Raw genomic sequence first — 19,605 nt, forward strand, 5'->3', positions numbered from 1 at the left:
CCTCAATGTTCAGCATTTAAAGTCACCAGAATCTTTTTCTAGAGGAGATAAAAAGCATTGTGTTAACAGAAAAGAGCCTGCCATAGCTCCCTGATACCTTGTGTGATTTGTTTCCACAGGTTAGACTGGAAAGGAAGGGATCAAAAACTGGTATTATGAGAGTGTGGCAGGACATGACTGTCAGAGGAAAGGAAGGATGTTTTGTTTGGAAAAGGCACTGGAACAGTCTGCCCTTCTCCAGGGAGAGCCACTCTACAGCTACTTTGCAGGGATTTCAGGGAGAATTCTGGAAGGAATTGGACCTCAAGAATTTTACAAATCCTGAAGCAGGTGAGAGAAACAGTGTAAAAATAGGCAACAACTGTACAAGCAGACATCAAAACCAGAAACCCTTCCATAGACCAGGAATTTATTTTCAAATGTTGAGTTGCTGTTGACCTTACAAGGAGTACTGATAAACAGCATCTCGACAGACAGACAGAGCAGCCTTGTCAGTCTGGGTATTGTTTCCCATGCAGGAAACCCTGGCATCAACACTGAAGAGCTAAATGGAAAGTCTGTTAATTAGGAAAAAATCCCAGAATTCCAGATTGGTTCAGGCCTGAAGGGAGCACAGCAGGTCACTGGTGCCAGGTCCCTGCTGAGGCAGGGCCATCCCAGAGCACAGGGCACAGGATTGTGTCCAGAGGGCTCTGGAATATCCCCGCTGAGGAGACTCCAGCCCCTCCCTGGGCAGCCTGTTGAGGGCTGGGCACTGCCCAGGGCAGAAGTTGTGCCTCCTGTGCAGGGGGAATTGCTGGGCTCAGTCCCTGCCCGTGGCTCTGGTGCCACTGCTGGGCCCTGGAGCAGAGCCTGGGCCCTGCTCTGCCCTCCCTGCACACAGGGACACCCAGGGCTGAGGGCCCCTCTCAGCTGGGGCTCCTCTCCAGGCTGAACAGCCTCAGCTCCCTCAGCCTTTCCTCGTTAGAAAAAGTCCCCAGAATAGGGCACTTGGCTTGGTGTGCCAGAAAATCTGCATTTGGTAGGAGCCACTCTAAGTACACCTGGTGAACTGGAGCACCTAAAGCTGCACCTTGGCACACAGGTCCAGTCACATGTTGGGCAGCTCAGTTTAATACCTCAGGGTCTGGCTTTCTCAGGGGTCTGCAGGCAGGACCTGCTGCTGTTTGCAGATCATACCTTGCTCCTTGGTGCTCTTTGACTTCCAGGGTCTGAGGTCCAGCTTTGGGATCTGACTGCAGCTCACAAAGCCATGGGGGTATCTGTTAGCCCGGAAGATATTCCTTGATACTTTAGTGATGTGGGTATTGTCACATATTATTCGTGACAAGGAGATTTTGGCCAATGAACAGCGCTGGCGAGGACTGAAAACCCCAGGGTTCTGCCACCAAAACCTGCAGGAGAAAGAAGACAAGATTTTTGCCCTCTGCCTTCTTCACATTGATGACTCCCACAATATTAATTCTCATTAACATTCGTTTCTTCTGCCAAAACCAAATTTCTGTTATTCAAATCAAGAGCCCTGACTCACCAGCTGGATAATTATCGTGCTTTTCTTTTGGCCATGAACAGGTAACAAAGCTGCAATTGAATTAATTGTCCTCAGATGAGGCCCAGGTACCCTCTTTCAAATAGGAAAGGCTGCACAGACTGTGCACAGGCTGTGATTACAGCCAAATGATTGCCATGTTGGAACAAGCCCTGTAATTATTCAATTTTTTGGAAAAGGGTTCATTTCTCGCCAAGAAGAGAATTTCTACACGTGCGACAGACTATTTGACTCTAAGCTCCTCATCCTGGGGTTTGAGCTCGTTCTAAGTCTTTCTCAGCAGAACTGCTTCCCAGAAACATGGGTTGTGATCCCATTTTCAGGCAATATTGCTGGCAGGTACAGGGATCTTGCTTCAGAAAGCTTAAAATGGAGAACATAACTCATTGCTGCACCTGAAGCCCCTGAGCCACCTCAGTGAGGAGTAGGAATTCAGGTGTGTTGAAACCTCAGCACTGCTGAAGTGATTTTGGCTGTCAAAACTCCAACCCATCACATCCATCACAGGCAAAGACCAAACAGAACAGAGGGTTCCAGTTCAGAACTGGGGGAGGGAAGAAGAAATAGTGAGATATCTCTTTGCTGGGAAGGGATCTCAGCCCAGGATCTCAACCTGGCAGGGAGTAAGAACATTACTACAAAGAGAATGAAACTTTTGAAGGAGTACTGAAAAAAAAAGCAACAAACAACTGAAGTAGTTTTCAGATCTGCATGAAGGAATCTGCATAAACTCCAGCCTCCCTGTACTTTAGGGTTGGGTACCCAGCTCCCCTCTTACCTGTCCCCGTCACGAATGTTCCTGAACTGGGTGCCAATGAGACAAGCCATGAGAGGCCCAACTCGGCCTCCTTTCACAAAGGGCTCTGCAAGTGCCCCAATCCAGATGTCAATGTTCTTCGGTGTCCCATAGAGCTGCAGGAACTTCCTCGCCAGGTTCTGATTCCTCAACACTTGACCAAGTGACTTCACTCCAGAGGGCTGTGAAAGCCCACAGAATTTTCTCCAGGAGCTGTAACCTGCAAGTAGTTGGATGTCAGAGCAGATAGAGCAGTAATGTGCTACCCCCTCCTGGAAAGACTTTTCACCCTTTTTCCCAAAGCTGGGACATCGGTAGGGTACCAAAATGTTTAAAACATTTTTCTGTATTTCTGTTACAGCTACTGCCTCCCCGCTCCTCCAGAGCCAGTTCCTACTGCCTGGCCTTTCAATGCTGTTTTGTGAGAGCCATGTCTTTGCAGATGGGAGTTGTTCCACCTCCTTCCAGCAATGTTCTGCTCCACTCAGCAGGGATGTAACTGATGTTACCTTCACTGAAAGTGAACAAGATGCTGAAGGCCCCTCTCTCTGTACAACAGTAGAATGACCAAGTGCTTCTCCACAGCTGGTCCCTGTCCAGCCATGGGGACAAGCCACCCACTTCACACAGCCCAAGTTACTTCAGCCACCAGACTTTGCCAGCTGGACTAATTTTTCTGGACTGCAAACAGCCAAAAATCCACTGGGCCACAACTGATGCATAATTCTGCACCTTGTGGGGGAGATGAGATGATGCTGCAGCAAATACCTCGGCTGTATGCAGGATGTCATGGAATCATGGAATTATTTGGATTGGAAGGGATAATAAAGTTCATCTCATTCTACCCACTGCCATGGGCAGGGACACCTTCCACTATCCCAGAGTGCTCATCCAATGTGGCCTTGAGCACTTCCAGGGATGGGGCAGCCACAGCTTCTCTGGGCACCCTGTGACAGGGCCTCCCCATCCTCACAGGAAAGAATTTTTTTCTGATATGCAATCCAAACCTACTGTCTTATGTCTAAAAAACAGGGAGCATTGGGAGCAAAAGACACAGCATATAGTACCTGGATGACACCACTCTCAAACAATTCCGGGACACTGAGAATTTGCTTAACTAGAAAATTAACTGGGGAGGGTTTTGACCTTCCTATTCCATCACCACCTTCATGGATGTCTAATACAAGGGAGTACAGCACACATAGGTGGGCTGAGACCTAAAGCTAAACCCAAATTCATTAGAAATACATGTCACTCCCACCATGTCAGGTCTGGAAACACAGGATTTGTGGTTCTGATCAAGTTCTGCATGATGGTGTTCCTTAATAAGGCACAGAAAAAAATCACAACCTTCTGTTGTGGCCAAGGTAGAGCAATCCTGTGCGCTGATGATGCACCTGGATGTACTGCAAAGCCTCTCATTTGGCTTAAAACCCATGGATCCAGCTCAGTTTTCATCCCAGTTTCAAACAGGAGCCCTGTTGCGTCTCTCAGGATGTTGCTGACACAGCAGCTCTGGGCTCTTACCTCAACCTAACGACACTGTTGGGCAAGAACCCACCCAGGAGCCAGGTCTGAAGTGCAATCAACAATCTATTTCTCAAGACCATCTTGCAATGCCATTACACTGGTTTTGCTCCTTTCAGAGCCCTGAGAGTGGTTCTGAAATGCTTGGTTGTTGCTTTTCTCTGGGACACAGATTTAATAGAGAAATTATGATGAGATTTTCTTTACATATTGGAATCTGCTCTTCCAGTCATGCATGGCTGGGGTGGACCACTACAGATGGTTGCAGAGAAGTCAGAGGGGACTTACAGCCCTAATTCCACTCCTCCAAACTTGTTGCTGAACTATTTTACCACTTTTTTTCCCACTTGGACAATAGAAATGAGTCAGTCACTGAACACCAAACTCTGGTCTGTACAACTCCCCACATTCTTCTGTCTCCATGTCTCTCATGCAGCTTCAGCCAGGCTTTGTCTTCAGTGCTCAACCTCCACCCACTTACCTGGGGTTGTTCAGAAACAAGGAAAAGGTTTGGGAAAGAGCACCACAGAACCACTGAATATCCTGCATTGGGAGAGATGCATAAGGATCACTGAACCCAAATCCTGAGTAATTTCAGCCAAGCATGGGCTGGAGAAGCTTCTCAATGTTTAATCACAAAAATGCCTGATTTCCACTTGTTTTTCATTGTAAGCTCTGCTCCCACAGCTGACTTACCTGGAAGGCCGTGATCCCGGCTGCGCTGCATATTGAGGGCCGCTAAATCAAACCCAATCCTTTCAACCTGCTCAAAGAGCCGGTCCCGGAGCTCACCCACCACCATCTGCTGCTGCGTCATCAGCTTGGCCGGGTTGGCCATGAGGCTCCGGAGATAGGGATCAATCCCACCTGCAGAGGGGGGGCACAGGGAAACTGGGATCAATTACACCTGAAGCAGGGGCATGTGAGCAGTGCAGGGAAGCCAGTGTGTGGCTAAAAGGCTCCAGAGAGGTGAGCATAGCTTATATTTAATTATAAGCTTCTACTACATGAGAATAAATTTCCCTGCACTTAAAGAATTAAGAAGAAATACTTTGAATAATGTTCTTGGAGGCCAGAGCAATGAAGTGATCAGACCATTCTGGAACATAATGGGCTGCCCTTGTCTACAGGGGACAGCTCTGTTGGGACAACTCTGGCTGGTAGTAAAGGCCATTTAATACATTGAACACAAAATGCTTTTAAATTTGACTGAAGCAGGAGCTCATAAAGAGAAGGCAGGAAAGGAGGAATGAAATAAACCCCCACTGCAGAGCTGCAGAAAAGGATTTACCTTCTCGAATGATCCTCCAGATGGCAAAGAAGGAGGTTCTGAGTTGAATTTCAGGAGTTATGGGTCTGTAATATTCATCTAAGCGGACAACAGTTGGAGGGACTGAGGCGTGAGCAAAGCGAAAAGCCAAGGTGAATACATTGGATATCCGAGAATCCACAGATTCGTTGTAGCCCCGGTAGTGAGGAATAAACGTGCGGAACCTGCATCCCAATAGGAGAGGCAGGTAGTCCCTGTAGGTTATGATCTAGAGGGAAACAAGGAAAGGGTGAACTGTTTATGTCTTGGCCATCAGTTTCTGTGGAAGCAAAGTTGTTTTTCACGTTCTCTCTGCCACAACACTCTTGGCAGGTCAGAGCAACATAATAATAGGTTGGACTCAATGATCTCAGAGGTATTTTCTAATCAAATTGGTTCTGTGATTCTGTGAAGATAAAAGCCTGCCAAATCCTCCTAAATATTGGCTCTTTGCCACCGTTCCCATCAGGTAGGCAGAATTGCACCCTTTGTGCCTCAGATAGCAAAGATAACATCGGCAGATAACGGGGGTAGCACCACCCATAGGGAGCTCCCTGAGTCCTCCCACAGGAGAGACTTCCAACTCTGCTCTCATGTCTCTCTGTGATATTGAGGAGGCAGCACAATATAATTTAAAAAAAAAAAAAAAAATCTGTGTCAGTAGGAGAAAATGGATTAACTGTCTGATTACCGCATGAAGATGAAACCATTGATGTAAACACAATGATGCAGATGATGCTTTTTAGGACAATCCTTTGGGTGTTTGCCTTGCCCAACATATTTTTTCAACAATACAACAATATTTAAATTGACAGCATAAAAACATAAACATTTTGATATTCCTGGGTTTGTTTTGTTTTTGGTGTTTTGGGTTTTTTTTTTTGTTAAAGCAGCTCAGAATACAGGCTTCAAAGGAGGTGCAGTGCCTTAGGAAACCCGATGTCCCTTTCTCTCATAGGATCTAGCCTTTCCTGCCAGATGTAAAACCTCATCTCGCTTTGAGGCGATTCCTGCTCCAAACTGGAGGCTGGACGAGAGACTTTAGGAGCTCCCTCCCAAACACAGAAGTGTTAGTGTGACCCCAAGATCGCATTCAGGGGATGTCTGAGTGCAGCCCAGTACAAAGGAGATACCATGACTGGCTGTACCCACCAGCACGTGGGGCTTCTTCATGGAATCCCAGAATGGTTTGTGTTGGAAGGGACCTTTAAGATCATCTCATTCCAACCCTCTGCCATGGGCAGGGAATCATTGAGAGGAGGGGATCCACAACCCGAGGAATTTTAATCCAAATTTCCAGTACTACTTTTACAAGGTACAAGGCACAGTTAGAAAAGCTTTTCCTCTGACTTTTCTGTCTGTTTCTCAAACAAAAATGTGCCATTAAAAATCTCATCAAGTACTTTGTAAATTTAACAGTAGAGGGACATCAAAGATTACAGGGGACCCCTCTGTGCTTGTCATTTCATGTATCTCTGTGTGACTTTGCTTTGCTCGAAAGCAGATGGTGGAAAGAATTTGGTCCTTTCACCCCAAAATCCTGCACCCTTTGGCCACCCCCCATTAGCACAGCTCAGTGAACCTTGTGAGACTGCAGGCAGGGCCAGGACAGGTGGGATGATGGCTGGTACCTGGATCATGGCTCCCAGGATCTTTCGTGCCTCCTGGTAGAGCCTCTCATCATTCCAGTGGGGATTGAGGCTCCTCAGCTTTCCAGCTAGGCGGTTGTGCTCCCGCAGGAAGAGTGTGTGCATGCAGGCCAGCTCCAGCATCTCACTGGCACGGGTGTCACCTGGGAGGGGCACACACAACACTGGAGTGGGAATGTCACATTGGGAAGCACACACAGAAGAACTTTTAGATGTCTCAATATTTGTGTTGTGAAGAAACTGGGTAAGAAACACAGAGGAGGAGAGAGAAACCAAGGATTGGACAGCACCAGGAAAAAGTTGAATTTCTGCTGAGGCAACAAAAGACAGGTGCTGTCCTGACTGTGCTGAGAATCACAGAGAGATGGGGAAAGTTTCAGTGAAGGGCCGGGAGCATTAACTTAAAAAGTTAAATACAAGTAGGTGTTCTCCAGGCTCCCATATCAGAGACATTTGGGCAGAGGGAAGTCAAGATAGCCAAGGAAGCACTGAAAGTCAGAAGGTCTTTTTCAGACCAGCGGAAACTGTGGCCAAAGCAAGGTGACTGTCACAAACAGGCTCTCTGGGGAGTAAAAGGAAAATCAAAATGAGTCAACTTGGAGGAATAAATTACAAAGAGCATCACAATGAAATATCAAATCCTTCTTCAAACATCTGGGGCAGGAAATGCAAGATCAAGCAGGTGATGAGAGTACAGACAAACACTCAGAGAAAAGTAAATATGTCATATGTAGTTCCCTTGTCCCACAGTAAATAGAGGGATTTGCTCCTGCACTTGGCACAGAGCCCTTTTCATCCACTCTCAAAGGCTGCCTCTGAGGAACTGCGGAAGGAGGAACAAAAGCAGCACTGTGAGGTTTCCATGAGCAGAATGCATCCAGCCAGAGCTTCCAGCAGAGCTCTGGGAGGAAACGCTGAGCCCTGGGAGGCAACTGCACATGTAAAACTCCCCCATTTCTCAGGGACCGGAAAAGTCACAAATAAGACACTGAATTTTCAAAGGCGCTTCTGAAGCAGCCTGAACTGATGAATTAATGGGTCTGTTCCAGCCATGGAACAGGAACTGCTCCTTGCTGAGAGTCCACGGGGGCCAGAAGCCCCTCCTGGGAAATATCTGATGCTGCTGCCCATTCTGCTTCTCACTGGGCACCTGCCTTTGGCCACAGGTCCTGCGCAGTCCTCACCAAGGAGAGATTTGCACAGAGCAGGTGTACACATGGAACAACTTGTGGGGCAGGGGGATTGCTGTTGGAGCCCAGAGGGAGCATGAAACATCATGAGCTTTAAAGGAGGGAGCTGATGGATTCCAAGGACCATGGGGATGTTCAGAGGAACTTCGGCAGATATGAAAGGGGCCAAGGGAGTAGAAAGCAGCTCCACAGCTGATGAGACCTGTCATGCCCTCAAGGTTTCTCCAGCAGTGCCACAAGCAGCCTGGTCTGGCCAGAACCAGCAGGAGCCAGCTGGAGAGCCTTGCTCTCCGAAAGAAATAGGCCAGGGAGTGAGATACTAATTGATGAGATACATCAGAAGCATCCCTCTCTGGGGTCCCACAGGATTGTGGAAACCTTCTGGTCCTCAGTAGCAGTACCAGGAGAAGGGAATAGTGCTAAGGATCCATAGGGTCAGTTTTGTCTGTGAGCTGGGGTCAGAACATGGCAAAAGGAGGCAGTGGGGGAGAGGGTAGTGGCTGTGCAGGGATTTGGCTGGAGGGAAGACTTGGCTTTGGGAGCCTGTCTGGCTTTAGGAGACCATGCCCGGGACCAAAGGAGTTATTTTGGGTTGAAGAAGGGGTCAAGGGGATACCAAAAGCATGACAAAGGATGAATGTAGCAGGAGGGTGTCCTGATGGCCTGGCCTAGCCAGAGTGCTCCCAGTGCTCCCGCAACCTTCACGGTGGTAGAAACACACCTTAAAAGGCTGCCTTGGTCTAGTATCAGCCTCATTCTCATTCCAGCTGGGATGTGAGCTCCTCTCATAGTACAGCAGGGACATACAAGTTTTCCTGCTGTGACCCAGCACACACATGTTCCCATCCTGCTGGGATGGAGACAAGTACAGAAGGACCAGTACGGACCAGCCATTGCCTCCAGGCCAGGCTGTCATTGCTGTGACTGCTTGACTCTGCCATGGCAGTGGTTCCTAGGTCACTCTGGGCCCTACACCAGAGTTGCTGAGCACGGATGGGACACCTCCACTTCAGGTTTATCCTCACAAAGAAGACTTGGAGATGGTGAAGACCTTCCTCCTACCTGTCAGAGCCTGTATCAGTCTTTCATGATTACTCCATTCTATTTCCTGCTTAAATTAAAAAAACAAAACAAAACAAAACAACAAACAACTAAAGAAGGGAACTGGAGCTGGTGGAATTGTCTGCTCCAGATTCCGTGCTTGGGGTGCAGGCACACAACTCACCTGCAAAAAAACAAGGGATTCGAGCTGTGCCGCTGGCCTTGAGGCAAGGCTCCTTCCTCATGGGACCAAAAGGCATGTACGCCCTGCCCCTGTCTGTGAAGTTGTGGTTCACAGCCAGGAGGCCCCTCTGGCTGCTCCGGTCCCGCAGCCGCTCGGCCACGGCCACCTCGCTGCCGTACACCACGCTGCCATCCAGGAACGAGGTCAGCGCGTTGATCTGCTCCCGGACCCCCCTGCCCCCCGTGCAGGCGGCAGCTGAGCGGAAGAAAGGGAGGCAATCCCTCCTGTTGGTGATTCGGGGGTCGTTGGGTGGGATCTGCAGATAGAGAAAAGAAAATTCATCAGTCACTCAGGAGATGGAGCCAGGCAGGAACCCTCTCACAGGGTGTAAGCTTCCAGCATAAATCTTGAGATGAAGGGTCAGATTGACAGCAGAGATGCTGCTTTTGGAGCCCAAATCCTAAACAGCCTAGAGACACTTAGATTTCCCTAAAGTCCTATGGATTCCTATAGCTTTTCCCCTGAAAGCAAATATATTGGATTGCATCTTTAAGACTCAGTTTTCTTATATCTGCACCGTAGACAGCTGTCATCCAGAACTGGTCACCAGAACTGTTGACCCTTTCAGCACTCTCAAATGCATGTCAGGGAAATACTCAGTGATGTTCCATCCCATCATAGTTTTCCTTGAGAGAAATTAGGAGGACATGTGGGAGTCAGAGCTGCAGCAGAACTTCAAAGGCAGGAGAACAGGGCTGCAGGAGGAACATGGATGTGATTTGAAGAAAAGGAGGCTCAGGGGGGACCTTGTGGCTCTACCCAACTCCCTCACAGGAGGAGACAGCTGGGGGGGTTGGGCTCTGCTCCCAGGGAATAAGGACAGGAGGAGAAGGAGCAGCCTCAGGCTGGGCGTAGGAGGAATTTCCCCATGGAAAAGGTTGTTGGGTACTGGAAGGGGCTGCTCAGGGAGGTTTGGAGTTCCCTTCCCTGGAGGAGTCCAAGGAAGGCCTGGATGTGGCAGTCAGTGCTCCGGGCTGGGGACAAGGTGGGGATCAGGCACAGGTTGGACTGGATGATCCTGGAGGGCTTTTCCAACCCCAATGATTCTGTGATCTACTGGAGCAGAGACCATGATGTGACCCCTGCTAATGCCACAGGCACTGCTGGGAGATCTCAGCACTCCCTTGTCCCATGTAGAGAGCACTTAAATCCTGTGGATTTTCTGGGGTTTTGACACTCTCCAGTGTCTGTCTGTGACACTTTCTGTTTTCCAGGCATCACCTGTGCTACTTTTGCACTACAGCGCCAAAGAAAACCACATTGCTGAGGGAGATGGGCAAATGCCTGGAAACCTGGCAAAGGCTGTGCCTGTGCCTGAACCCAGAGAGAGACCCTGGAACACAGCACTGCCACCACACAGAGTGCTCTGTTTTCCTTGGCCTGTTCTTGGAGGATGTTCATCCATGGCCAAGGACGGGGAGAGCCACCAACATCTCCCAGTCAGAAGGCAGATGCCCTCTCCCTTCCTCCCCTGGAAGAAGGAGGCTGCCTGTACCTGGATGGGGAAGCAGGGAGGCTCCTTGGCACAGCTGGTGTCACAGTCTGTCTCACCACCAAAGGGGACTCTGGCTGGGGTTTCTGGGCTGAAATCCAGGTCGTGGTCAATAAACTGGCCCCACTGCATGAACATGAGGGATCTTTGCTGGTCCATCCGCAGCTGCTCTGGGGGGAAGCGGACAATCTCATTGGACACTTGTCGGACCTGCAGAGATGGAGGCAGAACATGTTGGTGGGAATTGATGTGTGTGAATGGGTGCATCCAGTTGTGGGGTCATCAGCAAAAATTCCCAGGGCACTTCTGTCTGTGCAGGAAGGTGTTACTATCACCAAATGCCCTTTGCTGAGCACTACACTGCTCTGGCTCCAGGCAGGGTTCTGAGCCTCCAGGCCAACCAACACTGTCCCTTGATGGACTTAAAAAAACAGCTACACAAGCCTGGGAAAGGGAGACAAAACAAATTTTAAAAGACCTTTTTTTCAATAGAAATGTAGGAAAAATAGCTCCAGGGAATTTCTGAAAGTTACCTTGAAGCTGTCCTCCCTTCTCATCCCTTCCCCAGCTGTCACTGTTCCCCCACCTTCATTTGTTACTACAGAAAAAGTGGACACTGTGCTGTGGAGGAGGATTAGGAAGTACAATAAATCCATGAAAACAACCCCAGCTCCTCAGAGCTGTTGTTGCAAGTTCAAGTGACCAGCAACCACCTCACAGTGTCCCTGCTCACATCCAGGTGCCGTGAGAGCCACAACCTGCACTTCACCCACCTGGGCACCCCCACATAGCATTTCTGATCATACATCTTTTGTTCCAGGGATTCCCTGGCTCACTTCATCCTCTGGCATAATTAGTTTTCAGAAAACAACAACTGCCACAAATCAAATCAAAAAAGGTAAGTAAAATAATTTGGCTTAAATGCACTCAATTTAAAAGAATATATTGTGTAATTCTGTATTCTTCCTGTGATTCTTTAGCAATTAGATTAATTTTCCTTTGCTTTTCCTGAAGGCATGGGACTTAGAAAGCATTTCTAATAGATCCCCCTGGATATTCTCAGACCATCATCCTGCAACTGGTGAATTTAAGCTACTCCAACCTGATCTACGATTCCAGCTGGTGGATGAGCCCTTTGATGCCTGCAGCCTGTCCTAGAACTGACAATCCCTAGGCCTGACACTGTATTCTAAGACTGTTACAAACTTTACCAGTGGAAGGGGGAATCCAGAGAAACGCCTTCCTTCTGTCCACCCACGGGGCATGGACACACCATCCTCATATTCTGCTGGCAGCCACCTGGCCAGGGCTCTGTTGGAAGCTCCTAGGGATGGGTTTCTCCTGTCAGAGGCAATGGAAAAACAGCAAACAGTTGGAGCCAAGAGCTTGTAGATATAGAGAAGCACGGACCCTGGAATGGGAGCACACTGTGGCTGGGGAATTGCTGCAGCTCTAAAAGTTTGGTGCTTATAAACCTTAGGATTAATAACAATAACAAAAATAATTATAGAATTGTTTAGCTTGGAAGAGAACTTAAATAATTTGCCCCAAGCCTCAGCTTCTCCCAGGCAAGAACTCAAGTGCCCCTGATGTCATCCAGCCTGAATAAAGGCCCTTAACCTCAGACTGTGGTTGGAAAACAAAATTGGAAGCTGAACGCCAGGGAAAAGGGGAAGAGCCTTGGAATGGAATTACCTATAGTCTTGAACAGAAATTGGGGAACTTGGACTGTGAGGTTACTGTGCTAGGTGATTTTTTGAAGGTCATTACTGAAGACGTCCTTGCCCATGGCAGGGGTTGGACTAGATGACCTTTAAACATTTTCAAAATCACTTTCAACACAAACCATTCTGTAACTCTATGATTTTAGTTTGATTAGACCATTAAAACCTTAATTGTAGGACTAACACGCTTTCTTTGGAGTGCATCTCCAAAGTGTGTTCTGTGGTGGCCTCTCACCCACAAGGGGTGGTAGCACTGCCCTGGGCAGTAGAGAGATAGAGCAAAGCAGAGTACACCTTCCCCAGGGCCTCAGGTCTGGATCAGGTGTAAGGGACCTGTCCTTATCCCAGAGCCCACATTCCCCCCTGAAGTAGGAGGAGGCAGGAAAGTCTCTCCTTAGTTCTTATACAACCCCCTGAAGGCTAAAGCACCCTGGGGCAGGAAGAGCTGGCTGAGCTCCTTCCTCTGCCTCAGCTGCTCCCTGGAGCTTCCCAGCTCTGTGTTTACAGGGAATGTTTCTGAACCATCCCTATAAAACACCTCAAGCTCTGCAGCTTCTCATGTCTCTCCCACATTCCCATTCAAGCCATGGGAGGTGCAGGAGTGCTCTCCCAGCCCATATGCCCAGATTTCCTCCTACACTGTGGGGGCAAGGGGATGGCTAGATCATGCCCAGTATGGATTTAGGTCAGGAAACCCTTGGAGACCCTGTCAAAGAGTCTGTCCTCAACATGGGGCTCCTCCTGTTTTGGCAAAGAGCTGATTCAGGTACAACACCAGGATCCTTCCAAACAGGACTGGAATTAACATCTCTACACATTACTAGGAAATACTGTGGAGTGTGAAACCCTATAAACAAGGTGCCTGTGTGGGTCATCCCTAGGGAAGTGGGTCTAGTTCTACTTATGGAGGATGCATCCATCCATAGAATGATTTAGCTTAACAAGCAGCCCAGATCACTGAGTGCCACATCCAGTCCTTCCCTGGACGCCTCGAAGAATGGGGACTCCACCAGCACCCTGGGCAGTTCCAATGCCTGACCACCCTTTCCAGGAAGAAATTCCTCTTGATGTCCAAGCTGAGCCTCCCCTGGTGCAACTTGAGGCCATTTCCTCTCCTCCTCTCCCATCCAGCCATCCAACAATCCATCCTCCTGCTGACACAGCCCCTCACCTGTTGTTGCACTCGCCAGTGATGGTTCTGTAGCCAGAAGAGGCACAATTTATTTTCTTATCCTGCTGGTCACATCCAGTGGCCTTGAAAATCACCCCCATCTGAGCTGGAGTCAGCAAGTCTTGCAGGGAACAAGGGAGAAAAAAACATGCTGGAACATCCTGGCCCTGCTGGGTTTATTCAGAAAAAGATTTTCCTGTACCCTTGTACCTCTACCCAGAATCATCTGCACAACCACAATGTGCTGTCTTTTAAATCTTCCAGCTCAAAGATGTGTCGAGAATCCTCTTTGACCAGCAGATGCTTTTTCTGGTTTGGAAAGCAGCAAACCTGTGATCAGATCTTACTTATAATCACGTTAGGCTCATGCAGCAGCAGAATGATTTTCTATCATTGGCACTTCCTCTCCTATCCCTTTTTATCTCCACCATAAAATACAGGCACAGCCATCCTAGGGGCTGTTACAAGTTTCTCCCCCTGGAAGCAGCTTCCAGTGTGTGTCGCCCCTGTTTGGAGCTGCCTGAAAAAACTGCCATCATGTGGTTGGGCTCACCATGGGCATTGTGCTCTGCTGTGCACATTTCCCTTTGCATGGGAGCTAAGGGGCAGAGTTCAAGAAGAAAAGTCTTACAGGATCACAGAATTATGGAATGATTTGGGTTGGAGAGACCTTAAAAATCATCTTGCTCCAACCCCCTGCCAAGGGCAGGGACACCTTCCTAAGTTGCTCCAACCTGGCCTTGGACACTTCCAAGCATGGGGCAGACATATTTCTCTGGACAACCTGTGCCAAGGCCTCAGCACACTCACAGCCAGCAATTTCTTCCAAACATATAATCCAAATCTCTCCTCTTTTCGTTTAAAGTGATTCCCTTTCTTCCTGTCACGACCTACCCATGTAAAAAGTCTCATCTTCTTTTTTTATAAGCCCTTTTAGGCACTGGAAGGGGCTCTAATGTCTGCCCAGAGCTTTCTCTTCTCCAGGCTGACCCCCAGCTCTCCCAGTCTGTCTCCATAGGGAAGATACTCCTTCTTGGCTCCTGCTGCTCACTCCACAGCCTATCCCTCGGAGGTTTCCTGGTCACTGCTGCCACCAACAGTCTGGGTCATAGCATGGTTTAAAAAGCCACTGGGCAGGTGAGTGAGAGGTGGCAGCCAAGTGGCCCTCACAGGGCTCTGCAGTCCTGGAAGGAGAGGCTGGAGCTCTGCACCGTCAGTTCTGCCATCACCTTCCAGCTCATCCTGTCCTGGAGCAAAACCAGAACACCCCATGATGTGTCTTATCCCATCGGTGCTTTACTGTAATGTTGGGAAAGTGTTTGAGGCTAGGCTAGATGAGATTTGGAGCATCTTGTGACAGTGGAAGGTGTCCCTGGCCATGGCAGGGGTGGCACTGGATGGGCTTTAAGGTCTCTTCCCACTCAAACCATTCCATGATCCCCATGAGTTCATATTTACATGGCAAGAATCCTCCCTGTGTGTGCCTGAGCTGTTCCTCCCACTGGCCTTGATTTGCCTCCTTCTCTCAGCAGCCTGGCCTGGCCTGACTCCATCACACAGAGGATGTTGCTCCTCCAGACATGCACTAAAATGTCCTCTCACATCTCCCTATTCTCTCTTTGGGCAGTGTTGTGCCCATGACGTGACTTCAGTGCCGTCTGAGGTCTGGCTGAAGAACTGCCTTCCTTGAGGCCAAGCTGCTGGGAGTCATCTCTGGGTTTGCTCATTCCCTACTCAAGCAGCAGAATATCTACCAAAGCCTTCTATGTTTTGACCCATTGGAACATGAACCTCAATACAGAAGAAGGAACCAGGGAAGAGCACAAAACACTTTCATTAATTGAAAAATCTCAAAATAATATTTAAGATGAAAAAAGAGCACAGAAAAATAACTCAGCTTTGCTTCACTGCAGCCACATGGGAGAGATTTGTCACAGCCCACCACAACCCCCTTTCCTTCCCTCCTCCCAAGCCCCAGCAACTAAGCCCTGTGTTTTCCTCCTCTGCCTTCCTCCCAGAAAAGGGGGATCCTACCTGTGACATTGAAGTCCCCCCTCACAGCCCATTGCAGCCTCTTTTTGAGCAGGCTCAGGGTGGTGTGCAGATAATCTGCTGCCCGGACAGCCGCTCGTGTCCCCTCCACTGGCTGCTTAAAATATCTCAGGAGCTCTGCTGGGGTCAAGGCATTGTCCTGCAGGTTCTTCTTTATGCTGCAAGGGACAAGAACTCAAAATCTGAAATGGGCAGGGGCAGGGATGCTGCAGTTGCACACATCAGGCATGGCATGTCCTAAGTCTGAACTGCTGGAGAGTCACTGGGAGAGGCCAGGACTGCTCCCAGCACCTTCCACAGAGCAGTAAAGTGACTTGCAGGAAGGGAATCTCTGAAACTGCCCAACTCCACCTGCCAGAAGGCAAATCACATCCATGAGGCACCAAATCTTGCTCAGCTGATATCCAGATCACCAATAGCTGTCACTGCCCAAAGGCATCAAACGTCTGCAGATCACCTTGTCCTAAAGCTGCTGGAGCCTCCTCTCAGCTGGAGGAGTTCCCAAGCCAAGGAGGGGATTCAGAGTGTGGCTGCTGGCAGAGGACAGGTATGGGCAGTTAGGAAGCTGGATACTCCCAAAGTACGGCTGAGAGTCCTCACTGCAGTGTCCAGCTGTTTGCTGCATCCAGGGGAGGAAACCACTGGAAATAAGCAGGAGCCTGTGCTGATCTCAACTCAGGGCTCCTGCTCAGAGCACCCTGAAGGGTGCAACAGGGCCCAGCAATAGCATCAGGTACAGCTGTGAAGGTGGGCAGCCCTGCCACAGGTTGCCCAGAGAAGCTGTGGCTGCCTCATCCCTGGAAGTGTCCAAGGCCAGATTGGACAGTGGAAGGTGTCCCTGCCCATGGCAGGGGCCTGAACGAGATGGGCTTTAAGATCCCTTCCAACCCAAAGCACTCTGTGATTCTCTCAAAACCGAGCTGGAAGGAGCAGCATGGAGGAAGTCACAGCTCTTGGTGACCCAACAGACCGGTGTAAAATCAGAGTGAGCAGACAAACGCTGGGTGACAGCCTGTTGTACTCCCGGATTTCCCCACCCCGCTGTCCCTGTGCTGCCGGGAGGAGGAGAGGCGGGGAGCTGCGGTGCAGGAGAGGACAGGGGACAGGGACAGGGGACAGGGGACAGGGGACAGGGACAGGGGGCAGGGACAGGGGACAGGGACAGGGGACAGGGATGCGCCACACCCAGCCAGGCTCTCACCGGTCCCGTGTGCGCTTGTAGGCAGCATCCACCAGCTGCCGGGCCTCAGCCACGCTGCTCAGCAGGGACGTGTCCGACAGCTCCAAAGGCACATCTGAGCAGGGAAAGGGAGGAGCAGAGGTGAGGGTGCACGCAGGCTGCATCTCTGCGCCTCCAGCACCCAGAGACTGGACACGGCAGTGCCGGAGGCAAGTGCTGCTCATTCTCCAGAGATTTCCATATCAATATATTCCTTAGGGGAGTCTGAGAGTCTCTTCTGGGCATGAAAAGAGTCCCTTGGTCAGTGGAGGCTTCAAACAGCCCCAGACAGTGAGGGGTGCAGGCACCATCTGTCCTGCCCTTGACCAGCAGAGCATTTTAACAGGTTGTCCAGAGAAACTGTGGCTGTCCCATGCCTGGAAATGTCCAAGGCCAGGCTGGACAGGGCTTGGAGCAACCTGGGATAGTTGAAGGTGTCCCTGCCCATGGCAGGGGGTAGAATGGGATGAACTCTAAGCTTCCCTCCAACTCAAACCATTCTGAGATTCTCTGATTCTATAAACAGCCCAATTTCCCCACGGCTTTCCCCAGTCTCTCCTGCAACCTCCTGCCGTTTTCACTGCTCCCCTTCCTGCCCTTGGGAGGAGCCCTCAAAATGAATTTCATCTCCATCATCTGCTGGCTGTGGGTCACAAAAAGGGAGGGGACAGGCCCTGAAGGCTTCTCTGAGTGACAGCACTTTCCTACAGTTTCTGGGAAAGAAGAAAGCTTCAGAAAATAGCACAAAAGGATAAATATCTCCCAAATCTCCCCAGTTTCTTTTAAATATCTTCCCAGATCAGCTCAGAGCTCAGCTCTTGGACAGTTCTGATGAGAAAAATTGTTGCCTGGACCACCATTTGAGACAAATGAACAGCAGGTGTGTGCTTTTTATAAGGATTTGACATTGCAAATTAACAGATGGAAGTCTGTATATGTTTTGAAGCAGTGATTCAGGGCTGGAAGAGGGGGACTGACTGCTCCATCCCCACACTCCACAGGCCCCGGGAGCTCTCTCAGGTGCTGGCCCAGGGATGGTTCCCATGGGCATGGACCAGTGCTGGGAACTGATCTCCTTTTACCTGATTTTAAGGAAGCAGGCAAGATGTGAACTAGCAAAAACCTGAAAGAGCCAAGATTGGTGCCACAGGATGCACATACAAACTGTGCTCCTTCTGGCACCTTTTCTGGGCTGTGCTGCTGCATGACAGGCTCTTCCAGACACAGCTTTATCTTTTCCACTCAGAAAATCCCCCGATCTGCAAAGTCTGAGGGAAGGACAATACCGTAGGAAGAGGATACAGATGCCTGGAACAGGCTGAGGATCACCAGCGACTCCAGGAAGCTTTTTGCCTTCATCCCTGCAAGAAATGTAAGTGAAAACCAAGAACACGTGGATACATCAGGAAAGTCCGAGCCAAGGTGGAGGACAGCACGGGTCCAGGGAGCTCACGGAGCATCCCCTGCCCAATGCAACACTTCAGGAGGGAGCACTGCCTGAGAGGTGTCCTCAGTGCCATGTGGAAAAGGAGCAGGCTCCTGTCACAGACACTGCCAGCACTGCTGGGAATGTGCTGCTTGGGACTTTGGAGGCAACACAAAGGGACCAAAATCTGCTGCCAGGGCAGCACGCAGAGTGTGCAAGGGAGATCTGGTGGGGGAGAGGGAAGAGCCAGGATAGCACAGCAGGTCCTCTACACCTCTGTTTCTCTGCCTTTAAGTTCCAAGAGTCCTCCTTGCAAGTAGTCATGTCACACAAGATGTCACATAAAAACATATTCTGTATTCTCTTTATTTCTGATTAGCCTGGGATTGAGGATATTCAGATTAAAAATTAGACCAAAAGTTCAGAGGAAATAATACTTCAATATTTAAAATGTTGCTACAAAAATCACCATGAGTGAACTGTTTGTGCTCCTCAATAGAAGCAGAGTGAAGCCAACCATGAGATGGGTATCACTCTATCCTCATAATTATAAAATACAGCATTTATATTTGCGTTTTAATGAGAATTCATTCAATTATGACCTAGCTGTTCCCTTAGCATGGGCTGCAGAAGGAGTGGGAAGTATTTAATGGCCGTTTAATAGGCGCTTGGGATGTTTTTCCCAAAGCTGATGCACTCACCTCCCAAGGCTGCTCCAAGCAATCAGCTCCCAGTATGACCCCGGCGCTGTGGGCCGAGCACCCGCTGTGAGGCTGCCCAAAGGCGCCCTAAAACGCCGGGCTGAGCCCCGTCCCCGCGGAGCAGCCTCTGGAGCACAGGAGCACAGGAGCACAGGAGCACAGCGCCCCAGACCTCCCTGCAGCTCCAGCCGCGCTCCGGCCCGGGCGAGGTGGCAGCAGCGGGAACCGCAGAGCTCAGCCCCAGCCCAGCCCCAGCTCCCCAGTCCCGTCCCCGGCAGAGAAACGAACACTCTGCGATAGAAAAGCGGCTGTGCCCGGGCCAGACTCTCACCTGCGATCCGCCGGCTCCTCCCTGGCCGCGGCCCCTCCGCGCCCGCTTTTATCTGCCCGGCGTTATCAGCAGGGGCTGCCCCGGGGCCCAAGGAGTCCCTGCCGGGGGCGGCCAGACCAGCACAGCGCTCACCCCCCACCCCGCCCGCCGGGGAGGCTCCTTGCCTTTAACTGGACACACGGTC

General features: G+C 50.0%; 1 protein-coding gene across 1 annotated transcript; it reads right to left on the bottom strand.

Annotated features, from left to right (window-relative positions):
- LOC310917267 (eosinophil peroxidase-like) lies at positions 1-19,522 on the bottom strand. The gene is made up of 14 exons (XM_083875359.1): positions 19,422-19,522; positions 18,250-18,324; positions 16,946-17,039; positions 15,727-15,902; positions 13,693-13,813; positions 12,009-12,138; positions 10,801-11,007; positions 9,246-9,561; positions 6,813-6,973; positions 5,164-5,410; positions 4,569-4,739; positions 2,328-2,565; positions 1,180-1,394; positions 1-38 (listed from the first exon to the last, which is right to left on the bottom strand). Exons 2-14 carry the CDS (start codon positions 18,320-18,322, stop codon positions 10-12), a joined length of 2,178 nt encoding a protein of 725 aa, XP_083731485.1. The 5' UTR covers positions 18,323-18,324; positions 19,422-19,522; the 3' UTR covers positions 1-9.
- Positions 19,523-19,605: the final 83 nt, after the last annotated feature.

The sequence above is a fragment of the Zosterops lateralis genome (genome assembly GCF_965231275.1).
Source record: "Zosterops lateralis genome assembly, chromosome: 19".
Classification (NCBI taxonomy): Eukaryota; Metazoa; Chordata; class Aves; order Passeriformes; family Zosteropidae; genus Zosterops; species Zosterops lateralis.